General features: G+C 50.6%; 1 protein-coding gene across 1 annotated transcript in view; it reads right to left on the bottom strand.

Annotated features, from left to right (window-relative positions):
- The window catches only part of NKAIN1 (sodium/potassium transporting ATPase interacting 1), a gene marked incomplete at both ends in the record, with an annotated part of 38845 nt that extends 25057 nt beyond the window's left edge, over nt 1-13788 (bottom strand). The window contains one exon of the mRNA XM_081086099.1: nt 13735-13788. Coding sequence (XP_080942225.1) covers nt 13735-13788 — 54 coding nt within the window. The remainder of the gene's footprint in view (nt 1-13734) is intronic.
- Nucleotides 13789-24981: the final 11193 nt, after the last annotated feature.

The following is a 24981-nucleotide window of genomic DNA, read 5'->3' as shown; positions in this document are numbered from 1 at the left end:
CCTTAAAGAGAGGGGGCAGGGCTTCCAGAGGCCAGGACGGCATATGCAAAGGCACTGGGTGTGAGGTGAAGCTGGCGTGCTTACCGGGATTCCAACGCCAAATCCCATCAATGTGGCCGGAGCTCAGGGACTGGAGGTGGTGCGTGCTAGGGTTGGTGGGCCAGCCGGACAGCCCAGTGCCCACTGATTAGACTACTGGTCCTCAAATATGTGGTCCCCAGACCAGCATCATCAGTGGAACCTTGGAACTTGTTAGAAATGCAAATGTCTCAGACCTACTAAATCAGAAACTCAGGGCAACGTCCACAAATGTGCATTTTACTAAGCTCTCTAGCTGCTTCTGATGCATACCGGTTTGAGACCCCCAACTCCACCCCTAGTTAGACTTCCTCCTGGAGGCACGGAGGAGCCATTGATAGGTGGTAAACGGGCAGTTGGTGGGGGGGGGCGGATCAGAACATCAGAATGGCACCTGATTGCAATCACTGGGCAGTCTGGTGAGGGGCTGGTCAAAGGCCCACAACTGAAACTTGGCCCCACATGGACTTCCACCTCCAAGTGGACAGAGATGCTGTGTGTGGCAGAACAATCTATCTTCACATGTGAGGGAAGGGGCCGCTGGGAAGTCAGAGACCCTGCTGGGCAAAGGGGCTGTTGCCAGGGTAACCTCCTGTCACTGGGAGAAAGGGGACAGCTCCTTACCGAGGGTCAGGGACGGGGGACTGGTTATTAGGGCAACTTGCCCTCGGACGGGACAGGGCAAGGGAAGAAGGACGCCTGCTTGTTCCCAGGTACCCCATCCCCATCCCAGGAGGGAGCCCCACGCACCCCAGTCCCCCTCTGACTGTATCGAGCCCTTCATCCCCTCCTCTGTGCATTTGGGCTCCAGGCGACAGTTTCCTTTCATGAAGCCACACCCTCCTTGTCAAAGCCTAAGGGCGGAGGGGCTGCCTCCCTGGTCACAGCAGGGGCTCCTGTATCCACGGGGAGCCTCTCTCAAGAGGCCTGAGGCCCTCACCTACCAGGCCTTCCCTTTCGCTGCCAAGGCTGGTTTTGGGGCCAGTACTCCTGTCTGGGGCAGTGACCCAGATCGGTGGCAGGGCTCTCCCACTCTCTCTTCGGCTGCGCAGTGACAAAAAGAGGAACAAGACGATTCGACATGTGACGGACGCAGAGGGCACACTACACAGCGCATCAGGAAAACTCAGAACAACTCAGGTCCAAATTGAAGCTCAAAAGAGAGCAAACGGAGCTCTCAGACCTGCTAGAGCACAAAGCATGAAGGTCCTGGAGGCCCAGAGGCCTGGGTTTGAGTCCAGCACCAGCACTGTCACCTTGGGCAGGCTCCGTCACTTCCTGAGCCTTGGCCTCCTCACCGGACATCAGAGATGACATGCGTACCCGCCTCCTAGGGTTCCCATCTGAAGTGAGAAACTTGTTAGAAACGCAAATGTCTCAGACCTACTAAATCAGAAACTCAGGGCAACGTCCACAAATGTGCATTTTACTAAGCTCTCTAGCTGCTTCTGATGCCTCCCTGAGTCTTCCTCTCCCTCTTTCTCAGGGAGAAGGGAGCAAAGGCCTCCGATGACCTCTCTCTGCTGGTGGGACATCTGGCGGGGAGAGCCCTGGCTCTGGGGTCAGACACACTCCGTGAACCCTGACTGCCGGGACTGTGATTGTTACTACGAATCAGCGGGCCACGAATGGAGCCCTGATTTCTTCTGCCCCCACCCCCGAGGTAATTTACACTTCCCAGTGTAGTCTTCATTCACTACAAGCTGACACAGGGATGTTTTCTAGAAAGCAGGAGCCATGAGCGTCTTGGTTTTCCTGCAATGCCCAGCCCAGGCTCCCTGCCAAGGAGCACCCAGGGTGCGCAGCATGGAGAGGACTTGGAAATCATCTCCTCTCACTTAGTATGCAAGGGGAAACCCTCCTTCCTAGCCCCATCAAGCGCTCGAATGCCTCTGGGGATGAGGTCCTAGTCCCTGCGGACGGTGGACAGAAGGTGGACGGTGCCCAGGACTCCGGGGAGGCTGAGCTCCACGGAGTGAGCAGAAGCTAACAGGCAGCTGCTGGAGTTGGGGCTGCAGGGAACTCCCAGGGCCATCCCCAAGCCTTAGCAGCCTCCCTCCCCACCCCTCCCGCTGGGAGCTGATAATAGGAGTGGTTCTAATTATGCTCTAATTGCTTTCTTCCAGGCAGTTTCTCTGGAGCCAAGGAGTTCAGAGTTCATGAATAAATGAAGAGGGAGGAAGCGGGGAGGGATGTTTATTGATCCACAAATCTCTACTGCCAGTGTCTGCCCCACAAACGCTTAGGCAGGGAGCTGTTCTGAATACATACACTGAAAGAACACACACACCACAGCCCCCAAGCCCTCTCTCCCAAGGACTGCTGGGAGTTAAAACGAAGGTTACAAGAAGTGTCCTAAACTGGCTTGGGGTCCCAGTTCCAACTCTGCCACTGACTTGCACCGTGGTCTCGGGCAAATCCTAGCTTTCCGGGCTGTAGAGAGTAGGGGAAAGGTAATGTCTGACAGCCCCTCTCAGAAAACCCAGATTTCAGGATGTCAGTGGGAATCATCCAGTTAGACAGAACCCGGAGCCGGGCCAGGTGGGCACTGTCACCCTCACCCTCAGGTTGCCCTTTCGCCCAGATGCCTCCTTCTCTGAGAACTGGCCAGGCAGCTGGGGGCCCCAGGGAAGTGGCGGGAGGAACACCCACACCTCCATGCAGGCAGGACGCTTGGTGGGGAAGAGCAGGGGCTCTGGATGTTGATGTTTGCTCAACCACTCACCCGCTGTGAGGCCCTGGGCAAGGCCCTTAAGTTTCTTGAGCCTCAGTTGCTTCATCTGTTAAATGGGAATGACAAGCTATGTTGTGAAGGTTCACCCAGGGCACATAATGGCCTTAGCCGAGTGCCTGGCATATAGGAAGCATTTGGCAAGTGGTAGGTAGATATGATTGCTAATATTGTTAACAACCCTGCCAGGTACAGATTGGTGACTTTGTTACAGATGAAGCAACAAAGGATGGGTCAAGCAGCTGACCCAAATCATTATGAAGTGGTAGGATTTGAACCCAAGCCCATCTGACCCGGAAACCTCTGTAGCCCAGTCTTATTTCTCCACTGTGTCTAACCCATCCCTAGGAGCTGGCACATAGTAGGTGTCCATAATAACGTGCCAAGTGGCAGAGAAATGTAGAAAAAAATTAGTATAACAGGCTCTGTTTCTAATGACCAAGGTAAGGGTGGGTTTATGGGGTAGGAATGAGGCCAGATTTCCTTCAAAGTCAAAGCAAAGTGCTGGTTCTGCTTTCTCAGCGGCAGGGGCCCAGCCAGGTGGGATATGGGGATCCTTGGTATGTGCTTGTGGAAGGAAATCTTTTTTTTTTTTAATATTTTTTTTATTGATTTTTTACAGAGAGGAAGGAAGAGGAAGAGAGTTAGAAACATCGATGAGAGAGAAACATCGATCAGCTGCCTCCTGCACACTCCCTACTGGGGATGTGCCCGCAACCAAGGTACATGCCCTTGACCGGAATCGAACCTGGGACCCATCAGTCCGTAGGCCGACGCTCTATCCACTGAGCCAAACTGGTTAGGGCTGGAAGGAAATCTTTTACCCCTTCCTGACTTCCACTAAGAAGCCAAAGTCAGAAATCCGGGCTTTGGCATTCGCCAGAACCTCTCGGCCACTGCCTCCTGTGTGACTTTTGGCAAATGACTTCGGTTCCCTGAGCCTCAGAGCCGCATCTAGGGAATGGGGATAGCAACGGCCCACCTCTGGGCTGCTGCGGAGGAGCTATGAGATGACGTGTGCAAGGCTGTCTGTTAGGTTAGGGGTGGGGCCTAGAGCCAGACTGCCCGGGTTTGCACCCCAGCACTGGCACTGCCTGCAGCCTCAGGTTCTGCTTCTGTACAACTGTCACTAAAGAAGGGTGGAGTGAGGGTGAATGAGCCACTACAGGTGAAACCGTTACAACAGTAGGCAGTGTGCGTAAGTGCTCAATAAATCTCTATTAGACTACGCTCCATGCAGAGAGCCCGAGTTCATTTCACACCTGGGGAAACAGAGCCCCAAAGAGGTGTGAGGACTTGTCCAAGGTCCCAGAGCCAATCCACGGCAGACCCAGGCCTGTGTGGGAACCTGCTGTATGCAGGGCCCCGGGCGTCCAGACCTCAGCTTGCACAGATGACCACAGACCTTTCACAGACCTGGGCCATCCTACTCAAGGCTTGAAGACTCTAGGAGGCGGGGGTGGGGGGGTGGGGGGGTGGGGGGAGCTCCCCTCTCCTGTCCTCCCTGGCGGCTCTAAGGCTGGCTTAAACCAGCAGGGTGTGTCAGAGGGCAGGGAGGACTGACCCACCTTCCTGGCCCACCTGGCTGGCCCCTCCACTCCCAGGCTGGCTGCAGAGGCCTCAGAAACAATCCAGGGACCCGGACTGGAACACCATTTGTCAGCCCTGCATGGTGGTGACGGGCTCATCTCCATGGCAACAGTACAGTGTGAAGGCATCCTGGCATCATTAGGGAGCGCGCTGAGTAGTATAAACAGAGGCTGCAGTAGATTACACGCCTATTATGAGCAGTCTCAGGCTCTGAGCACTGGTAATTATGCCTAATTGTGCATTTAATTGTGTAATTGAAAACCCACATCTCTGGATCAGGCTGGGGCTGCAGAACTTACACCCCCCCCTCCAAAAAGAAGAGGCTTAGGAACCACCCCTACCCGGAAAACCCTATGGCGGCCTCCCCTTCTAGAGAAAGTGGTACCCAGAATAGTCTCAGGAGAAAAGTGCCTCTAGACTCCCATTTCCCCTATTTCCTGTGCCAGGTTCTGAGATTTGGGGTGGGAGGAGGTGGAGCATGCTTAAGGCAAAGGCACATGGGAAGAGCAAAAAAACGCTCACAATTTTAATTATTTGTACTAGCTACCATTTTGTACTATTGCCATTGTCCTCTCAGGACCCAGACCACATCTGGTGGCTCCAAGGGACCTGGGTCATCATTAGCTCCATTATTCATCCAAGTGGTCATCCACTTACATATAAATTCTTAATCACTGCCAGGGACAGGGAACTCACCACCTGATTGTCAGTCTGCCACTGCAATACTCTCTCCCCCATCCCCAGGGTCACAGAGTGGAGAAAATGAGGCTCAGAGCGAGTCAGGGCCAGCTTCAAGTTGCACAGCAAGTGAGTACAAGAACTGTGGGATTCTGGCTTGTAGCTGAGGGCATTTTTTTAAAGATATGTTTTTACTGATTTCAGAGAGAGGAGGGAAGAGGGAGAGAGAGATAGAAACATTAATGATGAGAGAGAATCATTTCTCAGCTGCCTCCTGCATGCCCCCTATTGGAGATGGAGCCTGAAACCCAGGCATGTGCCCAGATTGGGAATAGAACTGTGACCTCCTGGTTCATGGGTTGACGCTCAACCACTGAGCCACACCAGCCGGGCTGAGGGCATACTTTGTAGGTACCTAAGGTGAATCAGCACTTAGGATTGTGCCCAGCACTTTGTGGGGTCTTCAGACATATTTGCTGAATGCAACTCTGGGTAGGGTTAGGGAGTGGCAATTCTTATTCTCTGACCCAACAGCTATTTAGTTTTTCTGGAGTTCAGGAAGCTCACTGGTGGTGACCAGGGGTTAGTGATGGGTCAGAACCTCTTGCCCTGAACCTCTGTGGTCTGAGGCTTCATTTTACAACCAAACATACCATGTGGGCATTTGGGATGGGGACAGTATAAACACTCATTCCAACAGAAAAAGGAAAAAAGATGTCCCCTGGGTCCCTGACAATCTGACATCAGGTGTAAAGCCTGGAGCAGGCCACCAAAGGCAGGAGTCTCCTCCTGTCTCCAGAGCCTGACATCCACCCTCCTACCCTCCCCCACCGGTCAGTCACTGCTGCCTGCAGCAAGGTGGGCGCTGTGGCAGCAGCTCAGATCTCCACCTGGGAAAGGACGAACTCACTGATGACTCAGAGCTGGAGTCCAACCTTCTCCCTTTACAGAAGGTCAAACCTTTCTGACTCCCTCTGAGTGAGTGCCGGACTCTGTGCCCAGCTCTCTGCCTGCAGTATCTCAGGTCACCCTTACTACAGTCCCCATATTACAGAATAGAAAACCAAGGGACAGTCAAAGCCACGGCCACAAGATTCAGCAGAACCTCTGCTCCAACTTGGGCCTTCTACTGGCTGAAAAGGGGATCTGTCCCATTTCCTACCCCACAGTATTGGTTCATGGAGTCTGCTTTCTCATTTCCAGGGCATTCAACAGTGTGAACCCCTCGTGAGCTCCTACTTGGCATATCCTACCTCAAAGGAGCCTCTGTCAACTCTTTGAGGCAGGTTATTACTATCCTGCCTGGCAGGTGGCTCAGTTGGTTAGAGCGATGTCCTGATACGCCAAGGTTGCGGGTTTGATCTCCGATCAGGACACATACAAGAAGCAACCAACGAATGCATAAACAAGTGGAACAACAAATCAATGTTTCTCTCTCTCTCAAATCAATAACAATTAAAAAAAGATGATTACTATCCTGATTTAGAGAAATGCAGGAGGAAGCTCAGAGCGGTTAAGTGTCTTACCCAAGGTCACCCAGCTACAAAGAAGCAGAGGTAAAACTCAAACCCCAGCCTGACCCCAAAGCCCAAGCTCTTCCCAACCTCCCTGCCCCCGGATTCTCCAGCTGCTTTGAGAGGCAGGGGTCAGGAGGCCAGGAAAACCCATTAACACCTGCAACTGCAGATACAGCTCTTCTAACACCCTGGTGCTTGCTGGCAGAAGTATGTCTCAGGGAGACTTGCTTTGCTGCCTGAGACTCTCCCTGTCTCCGAATCACCATCCCTCTCCTTCCTGATCAAGGAGGGAGGCCAAGGGCACTGGGACTGGGATTCCCAGGACCAAAGGCAGCTCCACTCCCTGTGGCCTGGAACTGGCTTTGAAAAAACACATCTCTGGTCTAAGCCTGCTCTGCTAGCACCCACCCCTCCCTGAAAGGAGACTTCAATGATTAGAGTTTGGTTCAGATGTTACAACTGTCTTCACATCCTTTCCCTTGATCACTCATCTGAAGCCTAGACTGTATCTTGTTTCCTTGGCAACGAGTCACTTCTTTCTTTTGAGCCTCAGTATACTCATCAGTAAATGGGTATAAAAACAATATCTACCTTATAGAGTTGTTATGAAGGCTGATAAGTTTTCAAAACAGGTCAATTTCTTCCCTGGGTAACTTTTTCTCAACCTGCATCATAGTATCCTTAAACCCAACACCAGCATTGGGATGAATAGAAATAGGGATGGGGATCGGGGTTTGTGGAGCATTTGAATAAGTAGCTCAGAATATCGCGTATCTAGTAATATTGTGTATCGAGGAAGGATTTAGATTTCCCCATCGCCTTCCACATCCAGCATCCCACAATCTCACAGGGGGAGCAATGGGCATGCAAGGTAGAAGCTAGGAGTCCTAGGCCTGGGTTTGAATCCTCACTCTGTCCCTACTGTCTATGTGGCCATGAATAAGCCAGAGAGTAACAAGGGATAGGTATACAAGGAGCCCGTGCCTGGCTCATAGCAGACACCAAACAAAAAGGTAGTTATTATTGTTACTGTTATTTCTGCTGAACCATACACTTTCCATATAAAGAAATTAAGACTTGAAGAGTTTATGGGCATGACTCTGACCCCTAAATCTCTAATGCAGGCAGAGAGGGGGGCGGAAGTGACTAGTCCAAGCCTCAAGGCAAATAAGAGCTAGCCACCGGGAGCACATCCCCTCGGCCAGGCACTGTGCTATTCGGGCACTGTCTCATGGAATGCCCCAAACTGCCATGGGGTAGGAGCTGCTGTTCTGACTACTTTCTAGGAGAGAGGCCAAGGCTCAGAGAGGGTAAGAGAGGCTTTCTGGAAGTCACAAAGCAAGGCAGCAGACTGACAAGCTCTGGGCCAGATTCTATTTCATTTTTATTGATTTCAGAGAGGAAGGGAGAGGTAGAAACATCAATGATGAGAGAGAATCATGGATCGGTTGTTGCCTCCTGCACGCCCCCTGCTGGGGGGTCGAGCCCACAACCGGGCACATGACTGGGAATTGAACCGTGATCTCCTGGTTCATAGGTTGACGCTCAACCACTGAGCCACACCAGCTGGGCTCTGTGCCAGATTTTGGAGTGGCTGCCATTTATGGGGGGCTTATCTGAAATAATCACCCACCCACCCCTGCAAAGGAACAGAACCAGGGCCACCCCCAGTCCCACAGAGGCCCCCTTCTCCATTCCACCCTGCTCTGCCGACATCATAAGGGTCTGGAGAACTGTCTGTCCTCAGTTCATCTGCAAAAGGGAGCTGATCCCCCAGCCCCCAGCTGTCTAAAGGGGTCAGTGGCCTGGACAGTTTCATGCTCCTGACTCCCAGGCGTGGCTCAAGGACCTGAAGCACCCAGAGCAGAGCCAGAGGCTCCCCAGGAAGCCATGAGCTTGCCGTAGCAGCTGCTTCAGGGTGCAGGCCCCCCGCAGGAGCCATCTCCCTCCAGTCTTCCCCATCACTCTCCTAATAACCACATCAATCAGGTTGACCACGTTTCACACCATTACTCGCAGCTCAGCAGGAAGCTACACATTTCCCCCCTCACCCACCACCTTCCAGAAAGCAAAGTACATTCCAGAAGGGAAGAGAATGAAACTGCCACTTTTCTGAGTACCTATTATGTATACGGCACTGGCTAAGCCCTTTTTACAGCTCTGAGAGGTAGCGACGACTCTCCGTGACAGGAAGAAAATGGCTCCAGAGGAGTGAATGCATGTGTCCAAGGTCACACAGAGCTGGGACAAGAGCAGCCACCGCAGTGATGGATGACTGAGCACTCACAGGCTCACGCTGCCAGGCATGCGCGCGATCCTATTGAGATACTATCGTTTTCACTTTTCAGATGAGGAAGCGGAGGCTTGAAGCAGTGAACAGACCTGTCTGAGGTCGCACACTGCTTAAACGTGAGCCGCAGCGGGGCACAGGGCGGAGAGGGTGGCTCTCTGCTCAGGCAGAAGAGTGCTCGATCCTGGTTCCGTCACTGACTAGCGTAGTGATCGCAGGCACACCTCATCGCCTCTCTGAGCCTCAATTCCCTCCTCTGAAAAAGGGGATAAGAACATCTCTCCCATCATGTAATAACAGTAAGAAGGATAAAAACAGTAAAATAGCTAACTTTTATCAGCCATCTAACATGTACCAGGCATTTTGCCAAGCACTTTACATATGTAAGCTCATTTGGTTAAATGAGGTAATGCGTATAAAGTGCTTAGCACAGGATTCCAGAAATGGGAGTAATAATGGCGATGATGAAGAAATTGATGATGACTCCCTTGGGCAAATCCCCTCGGTTCATCCTCTTACGGGAAGAACAGTGGCCTGTAAGGTTTCAGGAAGGGGGTGGAAAGAAAGGCAGGGTCTGGATGGGGAAGGAAAAGGGATAGACGTTAAAATTAGGGAGTGAATGGCATTAATAATGTCAAGATGATACATCAAGTAGGAGCCAGGAAACCAAGGGACCCAAGATATTCTACAGATGTCTGGCTGGTGTGGCTCAGTGGTTGAGCATTGAACTATGAACCAGGAGGTCATGGTTCGATTCCCAGTCAGGGCACATGCCCAGTCTGTGGGCTCGACCCCTAGTATGGGGTGTGCAGGAGGCGGCCGATCAATGATTCTCATCATGGATGTTTCTATCTCTCTCTTCCTTTTCCTTCCTCTCTAAAATCAATAAAATAATGTTTTTTTAAAAAAGATATGCTAGCCCTCGCTGGTTTGGCTCAGTGAATAGAGCGTCGGCCTGCGGACCAAAGGGTCCCAGGTTCGATTCCAGTCAAGGGCAAATGCCTGGGTTGCGGGCTCGGTCCAACGTGCAGGAGGCAGCCAATCAATGATTCCCTCTCATCATTAATGTTTCTATCTCTCTCTTCCTCTCCCTTCTTCTCAGAAATCAATAACAATATTTTTTTAAAAAAAAGATATTCTACAGAATGGAACCAGATTGTGATGCATCGAAACCTCCAGGCCAGCCCAGACCTCATCCCAGAGTCCCTGATGGGCAGAACTGGTGGGACCCTAGAGACAGGGGCTAATGGTTCTTCCCCTTTTACAAATGGAAAAACCGAGGCTTGCAGTGGGGAAAAGACTTGCCCAAGTTCACAGGATGTCAGTGACAGAGTTGGGCTTGAATCAGGCCTCCTACCTCTCAGCTCAAAGCCCAAAACCTGCTGATTCTCACAAAGGAAGAGTGCAGGGGGGCACCTGGATGCTTGGGCCACAACTCCAGGAGAGCATTCCATGGTATATACATCATTAAGATAATAGCAATAAAAAGCTAAGGTTCGTTCTGTGCTTGGCACAGTGCTAAATTCATTATGAGCACTTAATCCTGGCAACAACCCTACTTAACAGATGACAAAACTGTGGCTCAGCGAGGGTAAGCAACTTGCCTGAGATCACAGCTAGAAAGAGACAGTCAGGACTCAAACCCAGGTCTGACCTATCAAACTCCAAGGCCTTGCCTCTATAGAGTCCACCTGAATGTTATAGCCCCTACCTGCTTCTCCTACAGTTCATCTTGTAAAGTTTTCAGCTGAGAAACAAACAGCCTCTTCCTTCTTTGACCCTTTCCATTGGGTGAGAAAACAGACTCCCTTCTCCCTGGGTCCTAGGATAATGTCAGGCTGGTGAATGCCAGCATCTGGGAGCATTTTACGGAAGCTGCCAGGGAGCAGAGGCTCCTGGGGGTGACAACTGAAGGGACTCACTCTGCAATCCGCTCAGACAGAGCAACAGAGCCAAGAGACCAATTTTCAAGTCCCTCTTCTGAGCACCTCCCCAAATTATCTCATGTAACCCTCACAGGCTGCCCAGCCAAGACACAGGAGATTCAGAATCCCAGCCAAGTCCTGTCTAACTCCAGATCCACCTCGAGCTGGTGAGCCCTCTATGTGGAAGAGTGGGACTTAGCTTAGCTCGAGAGAGCTATGGAAGCAGGTGAGTGGGAGGCAGGGAGATTACCTTCCTTCACCACCTCATCTCTCTAGAGCAGTGGTTCTCAACCTTCTGGCCCTTTAAATACAGTTCCTCATGTTGTGACCCAACCATAAAATTATTTTCGTTGCTACTTCATAACTGTAATGTTGCTACTGTTATGAATTGTAATGCAAATATCTGATATGCAGGATGGTCTTAGGCGACCCCTGTGAAAGGGTCGTTTGACCGCCAAAAGGGTCGCGACCCACAGGTTGAGAACCACTGCTCTAGAGAGTAGTAAGCACTTCCCAAGGGACCCCCGACTTAATCAGGGCCAGAACTACTTACTAGTATTTTATAAGTAAGAAGGCAACAGCGGATGCTGGTCAGCTGCCTGGCTGCAAAGCCTGGCTCCTACCTATAGAACTTTGGGCAAGTTACTTTATAGGGTCATTATGAGGATTTAATGAGTTAAGGGGTGGGAAAGTGCTTACAAACACCTAGTAAGCGCTCCCTAAAGCTAACTATTGTTATTTTTTAAAAATAATTTATCATTGCAACCCTCATCTTTTATTTTGTATTTATTTATTTTTGTTAATCCTCACCTAAGGATATTTTTCCGTTGATCTTTTGGAGAGAGTAGAAGAGAGAGGGAAAGACAGAAACATCAATCTATTGGTTAGATCCTGCACGTGCTCCAACTAGGGCCTGGGCCTGGGAGGAGGCTGCAGCCAAGGTGTGTGCCCTTGACTGGAATCGAACCTGGGACCCTTTGGTCCGCATGCCGATGCTCTATCCGCCCGCTGGGCCAAACTGGCTAGGGCAAAGCTAACTATTGTTATTATCATCAACAGAATGAGCCTGGGACAAACTATTAATAGTACTTATCTTTGGGGTGTGAAACTGGACATACAAGGAAACTTACCTTTATCTTCTACTCTGTTTGATTACTTATTGATTTATTCATTTTTACAATATGTGTGTATTACCTTGCTAAAAGCTCTAGTTTAAAATTTAAACACGAACAAGTACAGAGAAAAGAATCTTCTGAAAAGTTTTAGCACTTGTTGGCATTTTATGTTCCTCAGAGCAGATAAAGAAGGGTGTTTCTACTGTGCGCCAGGAGTTGCCAAAATAACGGATTCATTCATTTGTTTAACGAATATTAATGGAATGCCACGCACTGTTGCAGCTGCTGGGGATTTAGCAGGAAACAACACCAATCGCGTCTGCCCTTCTGGAGTTTCCATTCTACCTGATCTTAATTAATCTCCTCTGCAACCCTCAAGGATGAGCAATTACAGATCGGCAGACCAAGACGGCCGAGTGAGGGGAAGTCACTTGCCTGCGTCCCACAGCTGGGAGCAGGGCTACAGTCTTCTAGCTAGGCTGTTTCTACCACTGCCCAAGAGGGCAGGTCCATGGATGGCAAGTTTGGGGCTGGTGCCCCCAAGAGGTGAGAAACAAGATGAATGAGGTCTGCCCATCCAGGCTCAAAGCTTCACTCTGTATTACTGTGCACACCTATGGTGCAGAAGGGGCCATAGCACAGGCCAAAGTGGAGACCAGGTGACGGAGGCAGGCATAACTCACATTCAGACTTGAGTTTTGTCCATGGAGGTTCCCATGCGTCTCTACCCAGAGGAGCAGCACAGTTTCAACAATCCCTTGTTGTGGGGCCTCAGCTCTAGGGTAGGCAGAAGACCCTGGCCTCTCCTTAATTAAGCACCTTCCCAAATCCACCTGCCAGAGCCTGAACTGAAGGGCAGTCAGTTCCCTTCAGCTCCTGCATTCACTCCACTAGCCTCCCAGAGACAAGAACCCGAGTTCCCTAAGCTGGGGTTGGGCAGTGTCCTCAATGCTCCCATCCTCCCAGAGCACCCCCGAATGCCCAACTCCATCAGTGCCAGCCCTGAGAGAGAACTGCTCTGCCTGTCCTCACCCCTGATGCCCCGGTGGAGCTGATGGCTGGTGGACACCCATGCCACAGTGGCCACAGTCAAAGCAGGGAGGGCGGTTCAGCACCTGGTTAGTCAGACTGGCCAGTACCTGGCACCTCCGTGTGACCCTTTCCAGGGAGGTGGTTCTCCATTCCCAGGCCTGCTCAGTCAGGGGGGTGAAGGGAGGCAGAAACAACACAAAGGAGCGAGCGGGTCTTGGAGTCTAAGATCCCAACAGGATCGTCACTCACACGGATGAACATGGACCAGAATGGTCACAGATCTAGAGATCTGCCAAAGAGAAACCCAGAGAGACACGCACAGGAGCTGAGACTTTGTGAGAAACATTCACGGGGCGGAGACCAGAGGCAGAAGCCCAGAGGCAGGGAGACCCATGCAAACAAACGAGCGATCTAGGAAAACACACGGCAGGGATAACAACGGATCCACAAACCAGCCCGGGTCACCTCGCCAGCCACAGTCCCACAGCGCACCCCGCAACAGGAGGCCCGACGCGTGGAGCCCCAGGCGCGGGGCGGGCCGGGGACTCGCGCGCAGGGCGCACTCCCGGACTGGGGAGCGCCGGGCGAGAAGCGCACACAAAGAGACAGCACGGCCAGCGGGAGCTGGCTCCGCCCGTCCGCTCCGTGACTCCAGACCACCCCCCACCCGGGCACTCTCAGCAGACACACACACAGCCACAGCACCCACCCGCACGCCCAGGGACCCCGCCCCGCCGCGCCCCACCCTGCTCCGGCCGCCCGGGAGCGAGGCGCTCACCAGCTGCAGGCAGCAGAAGGCGACGAGCGTGCAGCGCCCGCTGCACTTGCCCATGGCTCCAGGGGCCGCGCAGGCCGTCCGCCGCGGCGCCCCTCTAGCTCGGCGGCCGTCGCTTCCTCCGCCCCGGGCCGTCTCCGCGTTCTTGCCGCTGGGCGCCCCGGGCGGCGGGGCCGGGCGCTTAGGGCCGGGGCCAGGAGCGCGGGGTCCTCAGGGCCGGGGCGGGCCGCCTGCGCTCGGAGTCCATGGTCCGTCCACCCGCGCGCTGGCTCCGCCGCGCCGCGCCTCCTTTGTCTGACCGGCCGGGCGCCCGGCGCGCCTCCTGCCCCGGGGCGGCCGGCGGGGAGCGGGGAGCGCGGAGCGGGGAGCGCAGACACCGAAGGCGGCGCGGCGCGGCGCGGAGCAGCACTGCCCAGCTGGGGCAGCCGCCCGGGCGCTCCGCGGCCACGGCTTCCCGGCCCCACCACGTGGCTCCGCCGTTGCCGCCGCCACCACCGAGAGGGTGGGAGGGAGGGAGGGAGGAAGGAGAGAGGTGGGGCGGGGCGGCCGCGGGAGGCGAGAGGAGGTGGGAAGGGGTAGGGCAGTGGAGAGTTGGGGGAGAGAGGCGGGGAGTGAAGTGGGAAAAGCGCAGGCTTGGGGGCTGACAGCCCTCGGTCAGACCCGGACTTCAGGGCTTGCTCACTCTCTGTGTGACCTTGGGCAAATCACATCACCTCCCTGGGTCTCAGTTTTCTTAAACAAAGTAGGAATAATAATGTCGCTTCAGTGTTGCCATGAAGATGAAATGTATTTATGTGAACAAAGCTCTTAGCCCTGTGCCTGGCCTCCCGAGGGCCTGGACACCCCTCTGTCCAGCCTGTTTTTAGGGTCTTGGGGTTCAAACTTTGGCCCTCCATCTTTCACTCCAGTTCCCAGATCTGCTCCTCATCCCAGCTTTCCTCCTGAATGCCTCGTCACATTTCCTTCCTTCCCTCTTTTTTTCTACTGGCATTTATTGAGCCCTGACTGCATACACATCCCCGGCAGCCCTGGGATCCAGAAATGAGCCCTGCTGTTCCAGAACCCACTGATCGGGTATCCCAGTCAGGCTCTCAGGGGCAGCTGTGCCTAGGGCAGGGGTGGGCAAACTTTTTAACTCAAGGGCCACAATGGGTTCTTAAACTGGACCAGAGGGCCGGAACAAAAGCATGGATGGAGTGTTTGTGTGAACTAATATAAATTCAAAGTAAACATCATTACATAAAAGGGTATGGTCTTTTTTTTTTTTAGTTTTATTCATTTCAAACGGGCCGGATCCAGCCCGCGGGCCATAGTTTGCCCAGGGCTGGCCTAGGGGGCAGTGGGGAAAGGAATGGGAAAGGGCTTGCCCTAGGAGACTGCCTTCTCCAAGACACCCCCCAAAAGCTCTCAACTCCGAAACACATCCCAAATCCATTTAACCATCCCTGCCCCACAGCTAAGTTTGTTTGTTTTTTAAATCCTCACCTGAGGAGATATATATATATATTTAATTTTAGAGATAGAGGGAGAGACATCAATTGGTTGCCTATTTATGCACCCCAATCCTGCAACCTAGGTATGTCCCCTGACCAGGAATCGAACCCACAACCTTTTGGAGTATGGAAGGCCAGGGCCACACCTAACTTCTCATAGTCATCTTGATGATTAGCATCACTCAGGTAGGATCCCTCATCCTCCCTCCAGGCTTCTCTATCCCTTCTGGCCTGTGCACTGTACCTTCCAGCTAGTATCTATGAAATACCTACTATGTGCCAGGCTCTCCACTGGGGAGAAGGCGGTGCACCAGCCTCCGCACTCACTGCGAGAACAGTCTAGTGAGGAAATGTCATTAAAACAAGAAGCTCTGGCAGAACGTTCCTTATTCTTGCCCTTCCTCTCCTCTCTCACCAGCCCTCTTGACTCAGAAGGCAGTATGACATAGATTCAGACCATGGTTTGGACCTGAACAGCCTGGGCTCCAGGCCCAGCACTGCCACTTGGAAGCTGCTTACATAGTGAGCACTCAAATGCACACTTATCTACTCCTAGGACTGGCTACGTGGTTTGTGGGTCCAGTGCAAAATGCAAATGCAAGGCTCCTTGTTAACGAATTAAGAATGATGACACAGCAGAGCATGAAACCAAGCCCAGGGAGGGCCTTGCATGACTAAAGCCAGCCCTCTTCCCCCTGGACAATTGAAAGGGTCTCTTCACTGGTCTCCCTCCTCCACTCATTCCTTCGCGTGCCACCTGGTATTTTAAAGTACACAGGATACTCGTAGAATTGCAACAACATGTGCTGAGGTTTTCACTTGGCATAACAAGCTGAGATAATAGTGGGAACTTTTCTCAGCCCTGCTCGGGGGAGTAACAGCTGGGTCCCGCCAGGTTCCATGACTAGACAGCCTTCCCGGAGTCTGTGAAGTCCCTGAAACAATATGCAAAGCCTCGCATGAGCAGATGTGCTTTTTCTCTGGGAACAGGGTCCACAGCTTTCATCAGATTCCCCAAAGAGTTCATTTCCCACAAAAGAATAACAAATCAGCCCGCGAAGGATCAGCTCAGCTGTAACAGTTCTCTACCAGGTCCTCTTTGAGGTCCCTTCCAGACCCCAGTCTCTGCCAGTTGCTTCTGTGATGCTATCAATGCAATTCAATAATAATAACAATAATAGCTGCCATTTATTGGGTCCTCTCTCTAAGCCAGGCACTTGACATAGATTATCTCATTTAATCCTTATAGACTCCACTGGGGCTGTGACCAGCCCTTGCAAAGTTTTTGGCTCTATCCTGCCTGTGACACCTGTTCCAAGGCCTGGCTGACTCCCTCTTTTTTTATGTTTTATTTTTACTGATTTCAGAGAGGAAGGGAGAGAGGTAGAAACATCAATGATGAAAGAGAATCATTGATCCGCTGCCTCCTGCATAGCCCCTACTGGGGACAGAGCCCACAACCTGGGCATGTGCCCTGACCGGAAATCGAACCGTGACCTCCTGGTTCATAGGTCAATACTCAACCGCTGAGCCGCATCAGCCAGGCTAGCTGACTCACTCTTAAGCCTGTCTTGTGGGAACAGGGATGGCCTGACCAAGCTCAGCAGAGCTAGCCTCCGCCTCCGGGTTATTCCCACCTATTACAAGTCTTATCCGGGTGAACCACGCACACACCATGCCATCTCTCACTTCCGGGCTCTGCATTATGTTCTTTCTGTCCAGACTGCATCTCCCATACAAATTCTTGCCTGAAGAATTTATATTTAAATTTCAAATCTCAACTTCCTCCTGGAGGCCTTCCTTAACGCTGCGATTTGGGGGAAGGGCCCTTCCTTTGGGCTCACAGGTAGTCTGTGATACCTTTCTTACAGCTTTTACTGAGATTTTCTGTACTTGCCTGATTTTGTTTCGTTCCCCAATAGACTGTGAGCTGTACGAGGACAGTGACTGTTATAAATTACCTCTGTATCCCATAGGGCTCTGATGATATCAGCAGTCAGCAAATATGTGGAGAACGGATGGTCTTCCCAGCCTCAGGCCCTAGTGTAACTTGTGCCCTCTTTACCACTGGAGAGTGCAGGGTTCTAAGGGGGAGGGTGATCTCATTATGGGAACAGATGGAATTGTCTCAGGCAAGAAGTTGGAGGGGGTTCAGAGCTGGGGATAACGTCAGGAGGTGCTTGGAGTAGTCGACACAGAGGATGACTAACCCCTCAACTAGGGAAAGTTTGTGGGGAAAATGAAGAATTTAGTCATACAGGAAGAGGCCCAGTAGGAGCTGCTGAAGCGCTGAGATTCCTGGGGAGGTAAAAGTGCCTCCCTTGGCTTAAGCTAGGGCGAGGCAGTGGTTGAATCTTAGTCCCTCCGGGGCTTAAAACACTGAAAGCTTCTGAGAAAGTTCCCTCATCAGATAGCCAAAATGTCAAACCTATATCTCCTTCGTCCAGGTAAGAGGACTGAACGTGCTCACTAAGTATAGTTTCTGGGGGTGTTTTCTGCTATCAACGAATTCTCCAACACCAGCTGGTTGTCCAACAATTTAATTCAGTTCTGGCACTAACTGCCTGGAGTTAGGATAGGGCCGCAGCGTCAGGGTTCAGTGCCACAGACTGCCTCCTCTTCCCATGCTGGGCCCTGGCCACCCCTACTTCTGATCAGCCAGCCAGAAACCGAGGGTTCCCACCACCACCTCCTCAGGTTCCATAATTTGCTTGTACACAAATTCGCAGAACTCAGGAAGTTATTTTACTTACCTTTACTGTTTATTATAAAAGCTACAAATGGGCCAGCTGGCGTGGCTCAGTGGCTGAGCGTGGATCTATGAACCAGGAGGTCACGTTCCATTCCTGGTCAGGCCATATGCCCTGGTTGCAGGCTCCATTCCTAGTGTGGGGCGTGCAGGAGACAGCTGATCAACGATCTCTCTCAGCATTAATGTTTCTCTCTCCCTCTCCCTTCCTCTCTGAAATCAATAATATATATATGTATATATATATATATATATATATATATATATATATATATATATATATATTTAAAGCTACAAATTAGCGGCCAGATGAAGAGATACATAGGGCAATGTCTGAAAGGGTCCTGGGTGCTTCTGTCCCTGTGGAGTTGGGACGCGCCACCCTCCTAGAGGGCTCACCAACCCAGAAGCTGCTCTGGCTCTCACTGTTCAGGAGTTTTCATAGAGCTCGGTCTCCAGGCTGACAGTTTCCACTCTCCAATCACTTGGTCTTCCCGGTGATCAGCAGCATCCTGAGTCTATCCTGGGGGTCCCCTCACGGCAACCCTTTGAGGAAGGGATTATCAAAAGGGACTCCCGAGGGACAAGGGACACTCCTATCACTGAGGACACGCCAAGAGTTTTAGGAACTCTGGGCCAGGAACGGAGATAAAGACCAAATATATTTTTGTATTATATCACACATATTCTGGTTTCTCCCCGGATGGCATAAATCCTTTGCCTTTTGTATTATGTCACAATCACAAACACCTATTAAGCATTCTGTGCCAGGCACTGTTCTGAGCAATTTCAACGCATTAATTCATTAACCCTCACAGCAACCCTTTGAGGAAGGTATTATCCCCACCCCCATTTTCTAGATGAGGAAACTGAGGCTGGGAGAGGCTAGCTCCCTTGTCCACGGTCACACCAGAAGGAAGTGGCAGGATCAGGATTTGAACCTAGGCAAACGACAGTTTTTTACAACTCCTATTCCATTCTTTACAGAGTCCAAACTTTTTCTTAGCATCAGACCCCTTTCTTCAAAAGAAATAATAATTTCTAAAACTGCTAATAGTAGAATGAGCCCTAGCCAGTTTGGCTCAGTGGATAGAGCATTGGCCTGCAGACTGACGGTCCCGGGTTCAATTCGGAACAAGGACACATGCCTGGCTTGCGGCTCGGTCCCCAGTGGGGGGCAGGCAGGAGGCAGCCGATCAATGATTCCCTCTCATCATTGATGTTTCTATCTCTCTCTCCCTCCCCCTTCCTCTCTGAAATCAAAAAGCAAACAAACAAACAAACAAACAAACAACACCCCCCCCCCCAAAAAAAAAGAAATTAGTAGAATGCTGAGGTTGTGTGGGGAGGGACTGGCACCCTGCTCTCAGTCTGCACTCACCTGTGAAGGCCCCCAAGTCGGCACCGCAATCCAAGGTCTCTAGGGAAAAAGTGGGAAAACCCCTGGCCTCCATGCTCTCCAAGCCCCCTGTTTGGAAGAGGGGAGAGACAAAGAGAGGGCAAACGGAGGGCAGAGAGGTTCGGTGGGTTCTGTAAAGTCACACAGCACGTTCAGGGCAGAGCTGGATCCCAAGTTCTCCAGGTGAGTTCCAGGACTGCCTGGCACTGAGCTAGGAGCTTTGCAAGCAGAGATGAATCGAATAAGCTCCCCTGAGAATCCTTGGGATAAAGGCCTGGGGGCTATGCCCTGGCCACCAGCGTGACATTGTCCACTGCTTCTATTCTTAAACACGGCAGTTTCACGCATTTGCCTTTCCTCTCACCCCTGATGGCATCAGAGTTTGTGACTCTTGAGTCTGTGGGAGAGGAAGAATAGATAAACAGACAGTTACAAGCAATACTGAGAATGGCATAGCTTCTCTGAGGTACAGAACCAGAATGGATAGCTTTGCTTGGGAATAGGTAGTGATGGAAAACTTTAGGGAAAAGGTGATGCCTGATATACAGGTTGCCAGACAGAAAAACAAGTGCAGACACAAAAAATACCTAACCGCAAGGTGCATTTCAGGGACTGGGACCCCTTTAGTTTAACTTCTGTACATACTTTTTCCTTCCTATTGCCTCCTTGTCGCCAACGCCCCTCTTCAATCAACTTTCTTTAAAATCTCAGTTCCAGAGCAAATCTTAAAAGAAAAAACAAATCTCTGATAAGAATGGATGGTGGAGAAATAAAGGAAGACAGAACAGGGTGTATATGAAAGGGCAGGGTCCAGATCAGAACAGCTTTTTTATTTTTTTATTTAATTTTTTTTAATTGATTTCAGAGAGGAAGAGAGAGGGAGAGAGACAGGAACATCAATGATGAGAGAAAATCATTGATCGGCCGCCTTCTGCCCACTCCACACTGGGATGGAGCCCACCACCCAGACATGTGCCTCTACCTGGAATCGAACTGTGACCTCCTGGTTCATAGGTCAATGCTCAACCACTGAGCCACCCAGCCGGGCAGATCAGAACAGCTTTGATGGCAGTAAAGCTTGTAGAATGTTGACTCCCCTTCTCTGGGCTTGTGGAGTCCAGAATCCCTAGCACAGAACCTTCTGACACCAAAACAAATCTCCCTTTGCACTAGTTCTTGGCTTTCAAATAAAGTCTGCCCCCAGGCCAGCTGAGCTGGGGATATTGAGAGACGGCAAGCGGTCCTCTCCAACTGGCCCCACACTCCGCTGGGCCTTTATTAGGCAGCGCTGGGCGTGGCCAAGGGCCAGCTGGGGATAGGAAGGCAGCTCAGGCCCGGTCCCTCCAGCAGGTTCCAAATGCCCTCACGGGATTCTCAGCTCCCTGCTGGCTCCCCACCCCTTATCGTGTTCCCTAAGTCCTCACCCAGGCGTCCCCTCACAGCCAAACAATTCACCGAATCCTAAAATTACCATCTTAGGGTCTGGAAAAGGCCACAGAGGCCCTCTAGTTGCGTGGCTCCCAAATGTTAGTGTACAGACCTGCCTCTGCATCAGGGCCCCACACCAGCCCGACTCCAGCAAAGTCTCTAGAGGTGGGACCTGATTATGGGGATTTTAAAAAATATACTCCTCAGGGATATGATGAGCAGCTCCAGCCCTCACTCAATACAGCTCAAGCTTTCCTGTCAGTGGGCACCCAGCTCTGCCTGCACACCCGCGCGGAGGGACGCGGGCCGTTCTGTGTGGACGGCGCCGGTTGAGTGGCTTTCTCTGCTGAGTGTACATCTGCCTTCTCACACTCTGTCCCGGCTCTGCACTCTGAGGCCTCCCAGAATGAGTGTTTGCTTTTCCAATGTAGCCTTTTGATGTTTGAAGACCGTGATCTCATTGATCGTCCCTAGTTCCCACAACTGCTCCCCGCCATGACCTTTTCACTGAGCACCCGGAACCAAAGTGTGCTCAGGTGTGGCCCTCCGACCACAACCAAGGAACTCTGCTGGCTCCCTTTCCATAAGACAAAACCCGCGGCTGCCAACCTGGCTTTCAAGACACTTTGTACTCAGGCTCCTTTTAACTTTTCAAGGTTCCTGCTCACCTGTCGCTTCCAACATGCGGTCAGCACTGCATGCTGGGTCAGGTTTGAATACACCAGATTTCATCTGTGCTCGTCCATGTTTCTCATCCATGCTTTTTCCACTCTGAGACTGTACTTGTCCCCTCTCAGTTCCCTCCCTTCTCCCCAATATCCGATCTTCCTGTGGGATTCACTTTAAGTGTCATTTCCTTAGTAAAGTTTTCTCTAATTGCTCCTTAGGCACTGCCTCCTACTTTGTAGGGATCTCCGACAGTTTGTATTAGATTGCATTTGAGTTGCTTATTTATTTGTTACTAACGCATGTACATGACAAGACACAAAGCACAAATAAATGTGGCAACATTTTTCTGGAGTGTCATTCTACTTGGTGCTCCGTGATTTAAAACATTTATTAATGTAAAACAAGCACAACTATTTTTATGAAGCAGCACATGAAACCACATACATTTAAATAGTCTGTTTCACTGGGAAAAAAAGGTAGGGGGGACTACTTCAGATTAAGAGACACTGGAGAGATAGAATAGCCAAATGCATGACTTGGTTGATTCCAGATGGAAAGCTATGAGGACATTTTTGATACTGAGGACATTTTAATATGATCGTTAGATGGTACAATGGAATCGCTGTTAATTTGCTAGGTGTGGTAATGGTATTGTGGTTATAAAAGAGAATGTCCTTAGGAGATACCTGCTGGAGTATTTAGAAATATTTGGGAATAAAGAATTATGTCACCATCTTACCTTCAACAATCATTAAAAATGATGTATATATATGCATGTGAGACAAGAGATTGTTGAATCTAGGTGGAACGTACAGATGCTCAACCTTTGATGGGGTGACAGCCCATTGTAAGAGGAAAATATCATAAGTAAAAATGCATTTAATAACGGCACTGTGGAACATCAGTTGTTTACCTTCGTGATCTCTCGGCTATCTGGGAGCTGCGGCTCGCTGCCACTGCCCAGCGTCACCAGACAGTATCCTTCTGCATATCGCTAGCCCAGGAAAAGATCAGAATTCAAAATCTGAAGCATAGTTTCTATTGAATGTGTATTGCTTTTGTACCCTTGTAAAGTGGAAAATGTTAGGTCAAACCATTATATGTCAGGGACTGTCTGTAAATATTTCTCTCTTTTCAGCGTCCAGCACGGCTAGAGAGCGGCCCCGTTCTTGAGTAGGGGCTGCTGGGGATTGAGAAAATGGAAGGAAGAGACAGACACAGAGATGGAAGGAAAAAGCTGGGACCGGGTGGGACCACTGTCCTCTGATGGAGACAGAGACCCAGAGCCAATACAGCATTTTTATTTTATACAACAAAAACCAGGAAGTTTTACTAAAGGTCAAGACAAAGGAGATTATGTGCATTATTGGGTGGGCCCGAGTTGTATTCATTCCTGATGCTTGGCTGGATTTAGGTAACGAAATCCACCCCCTGGCACCTGGGCTGAAGGTCAAGCCGACAACACTCCTGCCTCTGGCAAGGCGTGTTTCCAGGATGTGGCTCTGCCAATGCCACTGGATTCAGCTGATAATAATTAAAGAAATGCTCATGTGCCTTCCCAGGCACTGTCTACAACTGTATAGTTACGTTTGAAAATTTTCAAAATAAAAAGTTGGAGTAAATCATACATTTTACAAACTCATGCTACAATTTCAAAAATAATTTCAGGAGTCCCTCTTTCTGCTCCAGTTCATTCTCTCTGGTCAGTAAGAACACTTCATGGAGAAGCTTGAGAAGCCCCAATTTTTGCTTTTCTCCCACCGTTCTGCCCCATTCTGCCCCAAAGAGGGGAGGACTGTCATTTCTGTATTCTCAAAGCCAGGCAGAGGAATGTTGAATAAATGCTCCCTGAATAGGCAAAACCACTAACCTTGGGAAACTGTATGTATGCTCAGGCTCCCCTTCCATAAAAGAGGTTGGACTGGACGACCTAAGGTCCTTCCCAGCCCGGCACCTTGGATGCTATACTCGGGGCTTCGAAGGCAGGTCAGTGGCCTTTTCTACACAAAACCCCCCAGTCTCACCAGGCAGAGAGGATCACAGTGAACTGGCCTCTGCTCTCTGGTCAAGCTCCTACGTTTCAGCTGAGCCGTGGGCTTTGAGAGAAATGTTCTTAAAATCCATAGGACATGTGATAGTGTTTTCCCTGAGAGCCAGAGGGTGGCAGGGGAAGTTAACTGAGCTTTATGCTGCCCTCTTGGCTGTAGTCATAGCATTGGCTAACACCAGTGTCCTCAACCTTGACTACACATTGCAATCACTTAAGGAAGCTTTAAAATATACTGATTTTCGCCCTGACCGGTTTGGCTTAGTGGATAGAGTGTCGGCCTGCGGACTGAAAGGTCCCAGGTTCGATTCTGGTCAAGGGGATGTATCTTGGTTGTGGGCACATCCCCAGTAGGGGGTGTGCAAGAGGCAGCTGATCGATGTTTCCCTCTCATGGATGTTTCTAACTCTCTATCCCTCTCCCTTCCTCTCTGTAAAAAAATCAATAAAATATATTTAAAAAAATAAAATAAAATATACTGATTTTCACCCCAGGGACTCTGATTTAATGGGCCTGGGGAATGATCTAAGCATCTGGATTTTTAAAGGCTACATAGGTGATTCTATGTGCATTTTAAGGCCAACATCATGATGATGGGGTAAGAGCTCTAGTTGGATTTACTTCCTGGCTTTGCCATTTCCAAGTTGGTTGGGGTGTCACTTCTCTTTGAACCTGTTGACCCGTATGTGACAATCAAGTGAGATAATGCATAAAACATGGAGCCAGAAAGAACAGCTAAATAGTTAAGGACAACTATTTAAAAAAATATGTATTTTTATTGATTTCAGAGAGGAAGAGAGAGGGAGGGAGAGATAGAAACATCAATGATGAGAGAGAATCATTGAACGGCTGCCTCTTGCATGCCCCCACTGGGGATCAAGCTTACAACGTGGGCATGTGCCCTGACGGGAATCGAACAGTGACCTCTTGGTTCATAGGTCGACACTCAACCCCTGACCCATGCTGGTTGGGCAAGGACAACTATTAATGAGTAAACATGAGAAGCCTCTGTGGCTCTCCTAGGAAAGATAAAAAAATTTTGAGCCCTAGCCGGCTTGGCTTAGTGGATAGAGCGTCGGCCAGCGGACTGAAGGGTCCCGGGTTCGATTCTGGCCAAGGGCACATGCCTGGGTTGAGGGCTTGTTCCCCAGTGGGGGGCGTGCAGGAGGCAGCCAATCAATGATTCTCTCTTATCATTGATGTTTCTATCCCTCTCTCCTTCTCCCTTCCTCTCTGAAATCAATAAACAAATATTTAAAAAAAAAAATTTGAGTTTTAAGAGCAGTGGTTCTCAAACTTGCATCAAAATCACCTGCGGGACTTGTTAAAAGATGGCTGAATACTTCCTTTCCCCAAAGTTTCTGATTCAGCAGGTCTCAGCTGGGCCTCTAAAATTTGCATTTCTATCAAGTTCCCAGGTGATGCTGATGCTGCTGTTCCAGAGACCACACCTTGAGAATCACTG

Source organism: Myotis nattereri (assembly GCF_964212035.1).
Source record: "Myotis nattereri genome assembly, chromosome: 3".
Taxonomy (NCBI): domain Eukaryota; kingdom Metazoa; phylum Chordata; class Mammalia; order Chiroptera; family Vespertilionidae; genus Myotis; species Myotis nattereri.
This window is presented reverse-complemented; position numbering and strand designations above follow the sequence as displayed.